Source organism: Scomber scombrus, chromosome 4, assembly GCF_963691925.1.
Source record: "Scomber scombrus chromosome 4, fScoSco1.1, whole genome shotgun sequence".
Taxonomy (NCBI): Eukaryota; Metazoa; Chordata; class Actinopteri; order Scombriformes; family Scombridae; genus Scomber; species Scomber scombrus.
Genome location: NC_084973.1, coordinates 14,918,296 through 14,928,073, shown reverse-complemented (window position 1 = coordinate 14,928,073; position 9,778 = coordinate 14,918,296). Strand labels below are relative to the sequence as shown.

The following is a 9,778-nucleotide window of genomic DNA, read 5'->3' as shown; positions in this document are numbered from 1 at the left end:
CATGTGGTGTTTTTATTTGCTGTTGTAATTTCCTTGACACAGATGAACACCATGCAACAGTCTTGTGTAAGAAGAAAGGATTATATAAACTATAACGTGCTTCAATGTTGTGAAATGCTCCAGATATTGCATTTACAGAATAGTCATAACAGTATTGCATTTTTAACTGTACTCTTGTTAAATGATGAGAAAACTGTATCTGATATTGCATAAACATACACAGAACCTGCTGATGAATTATACAAGTCTTATTCAACGTTTCAATTACACTTCATTAGGAAGAAGTATATAATGCCCAAAATTATGTTCCTCTGAGACCCTGTCATTGCAATAACAAAGTTAAAATACTGTCCTCCGTATTCCCTCTCACTTTCATCTTTCTTTCTCTAACTCATGTCCGCTACATTCTTCGTCTTATTGTTCCTTTTATCGATGGTTTCAGCAGATGTCAACTCTTTTCCTTGATAGAAAACTCTTCTCTGACTTTAGTTTGTGTTTTGGGCATTGAGGTCCTCGTAGTCAGCAGGAATAGTGTCTGTGGGGAGCAAAAATAATCTCATAAACATGACAGCGTATGTACAGCTGAAGTGGCTGACTGGAACACCTTCAACTCAGAAATACTCACCATTGCACCGATACTTAAGATTGGACCAGATGATATTTTCCTGAGAGAAGCAGAACACGCCCAGTCTCCCACCCCTCATGCTGGTGTCTATTATCACGTCTGTGTCTGCCACCAGGTTCGGACCCTCATAGAAACGAGCCCTGGTTCAAACAGAGGGTGAATATAGTAAGTCACTTTGTAAAGTGTGAGTGTGGATGTCTCTGAGTGTTTATGTGTCTGTCTGTACCTGATGTATCCAACCTGTGGTCTGTGCTGGAGGAACCAGCGATAGGAGACCTTGTCCTTCCAGCCCACGTTCCTGGGGTCTTTCCACAAGAGACGTACCTGGTCGGGGGTATGTCCTGTGTGCCAGAGGGAGTTTCTCAGATACTCACCAGGTCCTGTCTTAGACTTCACCATCTGGCGGTAAAGACACAGAATAAGGTAGGGGAAAATGATACTGACCACAGATGAAGACAGGAAACACTAAACCTACAGACACACCTTGAGTTGTATTCCTGGCTCAGCAACAGCTCTGAAGGGCGCAGCCTGCCAATAGGTTTGTTCAGTCTGTTTCCACATGACCACATAGAAGGAGGACGAGTCCTGGTAACCAAAGATGAAGCCAGCATAATCATCATCTGTCACGGTGTTCACGTGGAATGTTCCCTCAAAGTCAACCCCACTAAATGCTGTGTAGCCTACAGATAAGGACGACAGAGTGGAAACACAAAACAACATCAGAAGACAAAATAGAAAAATATCCTAATGTTTAACCTTGGGTGACAGAATGAAGGTAGTCAATACTTACCAACAGCAAGGCCAGGGTCAGAGTTCATGGTCTGAACTATCTCCATGCCCTGTCAGGACAAAGTAGTGGCTTCAGTTTGTTTTTTGGACTCACTTGTTGGGGAACAAAATAATCAAAGTTTTATCTAAAATAATCTGGTGTTCAAATTGTACTATCCAGTACAGCAGTAAACAGAAGTGCGGTGTGAGAAATCCCATTCAATCACAGATGCAGATATAACAGAGGGTAGCCAGGGATGAGGGCTGAACTTTGGCTATTTGGTCACCTGGTTGAGAACCACCCAGTTGGGGTCTATCTGAGAGTCTCCCTCCGGGTCCAGCACTACAGTCTGATAGGCTCTGAAGTCAGTCAGGGTGATTTCAGCGTTCTCTGGGCAGTGGTCGACTATGTCAATCACGTTGTCCTTGTCAAAGTCTCCATGGCATGCGTCTCCCACTCCGTCATCTGAGATACAAGCTCTTCAGTTAAAGGATTCAAACAGCAGTAACACCACGTGCACACCCATTGACAAACTTGGAGTGATACTCACTATCTGAGTCAATTTGGTCTTTGTTGGGAACTAATCTGCAGTTGTCATCATTGTCTAGTATGCCGTCATTATCGTCATCATCATCACATTCGTCTCCCTACAAGATAAAGTGAGACAGTGGGAGCAGTTTAAACACAGAGCCATCTATTCATCTACTTATTACGCAACTGAACTCAAGGATGATGTTAGAGGAAAAAAGAGAGAGTTTGAAACCATTCCATCCTTGTCAGTGTCCAGCTGAGAGGAGTTGATGACTGTAGGACAGTTGTCTTTTGTGTTTTGGTGGCCATCGCCATCACTGACAAAGAGAATGGAAGACAGGTAAAGCAAATATCATGACTTTATACATCTTTAAAGATGACGGTGGGCATCTACCTGTCGATGTTGTCGTCACAGGTATCTCCTACAAGGTCGTCATCTGAGTCAGACTGTAGGTGGAAAAAATGCACAGTTGGTTAGATTTATGGCTGCAGATTAATCTGCTTTAAGTTGTTCAGTTTGTTACCTGATTAGGGTTGACCACATCAGGACAGCTGTCACAAGAATCTCCCACCCCATCGCTGTCTCTGTCTTTTTGGTCTGGGTTGGGGACTCGCGGGCAGTTGTCAAGGATATTCTTTAAACCTGAGAATCATAAACAATTCAGCTCTTTAGTACTGGCTTGATGTGTAAAAGCCTTGACAGGAAAATAACAAAAAGCAAGTCAGAACGCAGCCTTCAGAAACAATCTGTCAAATGTATCAGCAGATGGCAGTGTTTGTGTAAGACAAATCTGAAATAGTTTCCAGTGGCCTTCAGTGCCTGGCGGAGGCTTACCATGGAAAAATGTTTTTTAGAGAGAGACAGACATGACCAAGCACTAAGCAATCCAGCCTTGGAGTTGAAGACATAACCAAATGATCAAGAGACTGGAGCTCTGCCAAAATGAATGAATAGTGGTCACCAAACACAGTCTAAACATGCAATCTCCGTAAGCACAGGTAAAGTTAAGGGCACACACAAAAGCACAGTTAAAAACGTAGTTTCCAGTGGAACAAATAAAAGGTGTTCTAAAAGGACAATCAAGTGAAGTATGTGAGAAAAGATTGTATCATAACACAACGCAATTCCAGTTGGAACATTTTAACATTTGCCTGAGAGTCAGTGATCTAACTGGTAGAGGATGTGAATTGGAAACAGACTCCAAAAAAAGGCCAAGAGGATATTTTGAACAGATACAGCACTGCCAATCCAGTGAAAAAAACAAAAATGTCCGCACTTTCTTCTGAACAAGCTTGTGAGGGTCTTACAGACAAGTCTAGACTGTGTAGTTTGGATGACTCTTTTAATGCAATAATCAGCCATTTGGTTGCGTTACCTCTAAGTAATGCAATAAAAGCAGTAATGATCAAGTTACTATACCTCCCACACTATTGACACTTTTTCAGACACTCTGACAAAAATACTGTCAATACAAAAATTTGGCAATTTAGTTGCAGCCAGTTATCTGAATACAAGGGATGTATAGCTATGTATAACTATGTGAATATAATACTTATTTGACATTGACAAAACACACATACCATCCCCATCCATGTCATCATCACATTCATCTCCCAATCCGTCCTTGTCTGTATCTCTCTGGGACGGATTTTCGATTGTTCTGCAGTTGTCACAGGCGTCACCATGGAGATCCTTATCACTGTTCCTCTGGTTCACATTAGGAACCAGCCAGCAGTTGTCCTGGAACAGACAGACATATTCATAGTGCATGGTCTTAGTGATAAAATGTAGAAATGTGGACCTGTGAAAAAATGTCACCTACATCTATGTTAACAATGCCATCGCTGTCTGCATCATCGTCACAGGCGTCACCCAACCCGTCCCTGTCTGCATCCTCTTGGCCAGAGTTTGGCACAAACACACAGTTGTCCTGGAAACATCACAGGAAAACACAGACACACAGCATTCATTTTTTGTTACTATGGTTAATTAAATGCAAGAGAGGATAGGGAATGTAGAAATGAGTACCTTCTTACAGTTGCTGCCCTTGCACTGCAGATTGTTGTCAGGATGTGCATCAATGTCAGTGTCCACTCCACACACATAACCATCGCCTGCCCAACCGACGCCACACTAACACACACAAAATAAAGTAACAGCATAGCAGGAGATATTATTATGAGAATTCCTGATACAGGTGTGTGAATAAGATGTCAATATTTTCTGAATTCTTACCACACAGGTAATGCTGCCATCTCTCTGCACAATACACTCGCCGTTGGCGTCACAGGGGTTGGGTTCACCATTGGGGCAAAACCTGGTGCCTTGGCAGCCTCTCACCTGGTCACCTGTGAAACCAGCTTTACACTCTCCACAGCGGAAGGAGCCCTGGTGAGGACAGCACAGAGTCAGAAACCAGGACCCTTCTTCCACAAGAGAGTGTGATTTAAACCCTAAAGCATGTCCAAGTGGTCTTACAGCAGTGTTGTAGCAGTGTGAGTTGGCAGTGCAGCCTCCATTCTCAGGTGGGCCCATACACTCATCGATATCCTCACACACCTGTAAAGAACATGAAAAACAATATTCATAGACTGTTTTTGATAAGCTTAATAATATATAAGCTGTTTTCCTACTAATGTGGATGGTGCACCTGTTTGTTTGACTTTGCATAGGATATTCCCACTCCATTTATCTCTGGTCCGGTGTATCCCAGAGGGCATTTCTCACAGCGAAACCCTGGAGCAGTGTTCACACACCTCACACCAGGGAAACATGGGTTAAACTGGCACTAAAACATCCAAAAAAACAGCAGATGACCACTAGTAACTAGTTATTTCACTTGTGGTCATACAGAGTTTCAGAGGCACAAAAGAGCACATAATAATACCTCATCTACGTCATCACAGTGCACCCCATCTCCTGTGTATCCATCAGGACAGGGGGCACACTGGAAACCCCCTGACTCTGTACGGATGCACATGTTCTGTCTGAAGCAGGTCCCAAGTCGACACTGAGTTAAAGACTGAGGTTGTTTGACAAACTGGCCTGGACCTGCACCTGAAGATGGATCTTGACCTGTGTTGGTTGGACTTCCTCCGAGACCTGAACACACACATAGACAAATATTTACGTAATTTGTTGAAATGTGACGTTGTCAGTAGTTTGGAAAAGACTGAAAAACCTGCTGCTTACCACATGCAAGACACTCTGTGATGGTGTTCCTCAGAAAATTGGTCTCCTTAATCTTAACCAGGAAGAGACAGAGTGCAGTGAGTGAGTGAGTTACTGTTGGTCAGGATAAAATGTGTTGGTGTACAACTGTGTTATCATTGAACAGCTTATACTAAAAGAGAACATTTTGAATGTTATCTTTTAACATACCATTTTTCTTTGAATGAGATATGACCAAAGGATTGGCAAGATCCATTAAGTGGCTTCCCTACATCAAGGATTTTCTCACCACTCAAGCATCTCACCACACAGATGCTTGAATGTTTTAATAAGCATTTTATTGCCTCAAGCTCCCTTTTTGATGCCTTATCTCCGAACAAATCCTCTATTTCAAATTATGATCATCTGAAATTGTCCACTCCTATCTGGTTCAGATTTTCACTTAAACTCAGCTGATATCTATTCCTGAGGGTCCATAAAGTCTTGAAAATCCAGAAAATCACTAAGTCCTAACAGTCTGGATTCTCACTTTTCATTATGAACAGTGGATTTTATTGCAGAGCCAATCTTTATTCAGAAGAAAAAGGAAATTCCAAATGGTTGTAAATCTGCCCAAATTCCTTAAAAATAGGCAATCCAACTCTTCCAAAACAACCACTGATCTCTCCACATTTTCTGTTACCCAGATTCCCAAAAAAAAGAAGAAAAAAAAGAAGTAAATCTTAATAAATTCCTTCTTTTTACCCTGTTGAGGAATTGTATAACACATTTCAACTTCTATGTGCTCATCATCTCTTTGTAATTGTGATTTGAATGTTTTGTTCTTCACTCTTTTCATCTTGTAACTTTTGAGTCAATCACTGTGACAGATGACTCCTACTGTGACTATGTGGACCTTTGTTCCATTTTCCCTCAGCATTCATTTGATTTTAAAATGGAGCCATTGAGGTGTCAAATACAAATGTCATCAAACTATTGATGACTATGTTGCTTCCAAACTTCTGTCTTTTGATCAGGTTCAATATTTGTTTTTGTGTGTTTTCATCGGGATGACACACAGCTACCTGCTGTTGGAGTAGCTCCTTCATCTCAGACATCATGCTCTTTAGCTCCAGTATGGTGGCCTGGTCGTGAATGGTCCTGCCTCCCTGGATACCTAAGAGGATTTCACAAAGCAGGATTAGAGAGGCAGATAACTCTATACTGTTATACTGATTTATGTCTGAAAAAAATAGAATAGGTTTAGGAATTGATTCATATGTGTTAAAGGTCAAGATATTTTGCACAACCTTTTAAATCTATCAGATCTGGTAACAGTGCCGTGTGAAAACCAAACTAATTCAAAACCTGAACACCTGCCAGGTTTTAGTAAAAATGTATGAGTGTGTCAGGTAATGTCATAGTCAGAAATTAACACTCTCCTCTCACCCAGCAGCTGCAGAGCTTCACCCTGCCCCATGCTACAGTCTTGTAGAGTGGCCACATTGTCTATGGTGTCCCCTACCACCAGCTTCAAGTCTGTCAGTTCATCCTTACACAGAAAAACAAGATACAGACAACTTAAACAATTTGAAAGATATGTGTTTGACATAAATCTCTCAAGCATGATACAAACAGTATTTATGTTTACCTATGCTGCAATATTTATTCTACTGTGTTTCTATGCGGTACATCTCTACAGCAAAAATACTCTTTAAAGTAAACATATTTACCTGCCTACTTGACTGCAGGGTCCTAAGTGCCACCCTGTTAGGGCCAGGTGGGAGTGACCCAAACGCAGCCGGCAGATCATCCAAAGTGTGCACCAGTCTGCAGTCTACATAGATGTTGAAGCGATGTGGGCCGTGCTGTAGACCGCTGGCGTGCAGCATCACATGGTGATCTTTGCCATCTGCCAGGGAGGCGTGGTTGAAACTGGTTGTGCCAAACCTGCCATCCAACTTCTGGTAACGTAGAGTCACTAGAGATGGAGAGAAGCTGTAATGAAGCTAGGGGACCATAAAACAGAGAGGGGGCTGCAGAATATACATTCCAGCAGTTGTAACAGACAATGTAATGATATGTTTCGGTAGTTTGACTCACTCTTGCTCAGTTTAGCCTGCACGCTGAGCTCCAGGTACTTGGTGTTGTCTTTGGGGTTGATGACACTGTAGAGAGAGGTGGGGGCCTTGTTGTGGAGGTTGAAGGAGGAGAGAAGGAAAGCCTCATCTCGTCCTTTGTTCTTAAGGCTTCCTTGAAGCAAGTCTGGCAAGCAGTCTGGAGACACCAAGAGGTCGAAGACTAACATGGAAAAGGACGGTTAAAAATGTGCATTATACAGCTGTAGATGCATTTTTACCATAATTGTGCAAAAAGTTGCTCATGTTCTACCCAGTATCATGAAAGGCACAGTTAACATAGACAGTAAATGTCAGTCAGTAATGTAACGAGTAAGCAGGCCAACGAATTGCCTTCCATCTAGTACACCCTAAGCGTTTTGTCAGATGGCTATGACTTGCAGTATACTGCAGATTGCTACTGCTGAGTCAGAGCACCATGGCATTTCATTATGTGTAGCAGTGTATCTGTATGTGTATATGTGTCTGTGCACGCGTGTATTTTTACGTGTAAGTGAGCGTTTGTGTCCTGCTGCGTTTTATAGAGTGGTAGACTGGACTTGCAGAACAGAGCAGCAATAAACTTTTTCCACTGCAACAAACTCAGTCTCACTTTGGACACAAGCACACATACACACAAACACATTCATGCAGCTATTAGCTGAATTCAAGAATAATACAAAGTGACAGTAAATTATGTGGAAAAATGTGCGTGCAGATTCCAAGCAAATCAGATTTTTTCACATGCACTTTCCCAGATGACAGCTAGTGTTGTTTTACCATCTAAGACTGACTTTATTTCAGTCAGACGGTTGCTGGAGCCTGTAAATTATGCTTTACAAACCACATAAAAGCCAACTTCATACCAACCAAATCAATTGAATTACCCTTGTTAAATGTGGCTTGCTGCAGAAGTTGTAAGACCAGACAATACATCAGGGATACATCATGGAAGAGAAAGTTTACTGACTTATAGAGATTTAACATGTACAGCACTACAGAATCATACTGTTAATTATGTTCTCCAGTAGGGCATAGCCTGTGAAGAGCCAGTACTCACCAATTCCTTGAGCTGTGACAGTGAGCACTAGCTGTTGCAGCACCAGAGACAGAGCCACTGCTCTGGCCCACACACCCATCCTCAGTGCTTCAGTATGGGAAACGCCTCAGAAGAAGCCCTGTCCTTGATGTTAGAACCAAGTTTCCTCCTGTGGCTCAGTAAGAGTGAAGATGAATCACAGGAAGAAAACGACAAACTGAACATCCAGATGTTGAAGCAAAATCTCAGCAGAGGTGAGGTGGCTTTATGGCCAAAGACACAGCTTTTAAAGCAAAGGGGAGTGTCCTCATACGTTACTGCTACAAAAGTGGCACAGTGTAGGGACTATTTTAATAGTTTGGGGGAGTGTTCCCCTGCTACTATGGTTTGATTATATGTGTGTAAAACCGAATTAGAATATTAGTACTACTACATGATAAATACAGTTAAAAAGTTTTTTAAAAAGCAAGGCATATTTTATTCTGATTATCAGAGCTCTATTTTACATACTGTATGAGCTAAATGTGAGGTGTCTTCATATTTATGATCAAGATAAAGCTTTAATTCTCTGAGTCTTTTTCCCTACTGTCTTTTTGGGATTTAGGATATACAGAACAGAATCATCATTTATAAAGTCAGCCAAGTCTAATGTCTGAAATGAATTGTTCTGGTGTCTTGAGGGAGGAAAACCTGATTACAGCACAAACATTGCGAACCCCCGTCATAGATTTGATCTCCCAGCTCACCTTCAGTAAGTCAGTTGAACTGCATAACTGTATGCCAGGTGTTTTTAATTTTATTTAATTCAATTCAACTTTATACATGCCTCTGCAAATCCTTTCCTAATCCCATCTGTTAGGGAATGTGGGAAAGGAAAGAGAAGGAGAGGGCTAGACTTGGGACAGTTTTTAACCCTGGAAACATTTCATGATAGATGTCTGGTACTCGTCTTATAAAGCATTTGCTACTAACCTCAACTACATTTCATCATCTCAGCTGTTGCCTTGAGCCAAAGTGAGACATTTACCATCCCTTAGTGCATTATCACTGCGTCTAGTTGCCTGCTCTCTGACCAAACACCTGGCAGCGATCAATGGTCTCACTATCACCTTCTGGACAGATGTCATGCTGTTGGTGCTGAAAATAAGTAAAATGCCAAATGGGAATTACTATTTGACATTGTGAAGAAACAGTAAAACACTCGTATATGGGCACATTTATAGCAGTATTTACATTTATATGTCAACACTATTTGCATGCCAATCCAAGTGTGTGCAACAAGTCCATTTAGTGACATTCCTAATCCTTATTATTATTACTATTTTCTTTATGTTGTGTGTTTGAATGTATCCATACTTTAGCACATATTCAATGTATTATTTTATTATTATTAACAACAGAAAACATTGCGGCATCATAATGAAATTTCTTGAAACTGAAAGTGAAAACTTCCCTTTCAGTTTGTTGAAACAGTCAACATGATTACAGGACAAAGTATAAAAGTAATAATAAATAAAATAATAATATGATGGACCCTGCCTCACTT

The 9,778-nt window shown here is 41.3% G+C and overlaps 1 protein-coding gene across 1 annotated transcript; it reads right to left on the bottom strand.

Annotated features, from left to right (window-relative positions):
* Positions 1–3: 3 nt before the first annotated feature.
* On the bottom strand, positions 4–8,474 carry thbs4a (thrombospondin 4a). Its single transcript, XM_062416959.1, has 23 exons — positions 8,254–8,474; positions 7,180–7,377; positions 6,810–7,057; positions 6,526–6,628; positions 6,162–6,253; positions 5,119–5,170; positions 4,814–5,028; positions 4,577–4,714; positions 4,405–4,485; positions 4,162–4,314; positions 3,955–4,059; positions 3,749–3,856; positions 3,507–3,666; positions 2,450–2,568; positions 2,320–2,372; positions 2,158–2,242; positions 1,945–2,041; positions 1,681–1,859; positions 1,416–1,464; positions 1,109–1,305; positions 852–1,024; positions 626–765; positions 4–535 (listed from the first exon to the last, which is right to left on the bottom strand). The coding sequence occupies exons 1-23, from the start codon at positions 8,330–8,332 to the stop codon at positions 486–488; spliced, it is 2,874 nt and encodes a 957-aa protein (XP_062272943.1). The 5' UTR covers positions 8,333–8,474; the 3' UTR covers positions 4–485.
* Positions 8,475–9,778: the final 1,304 nt, after the last annotated feature.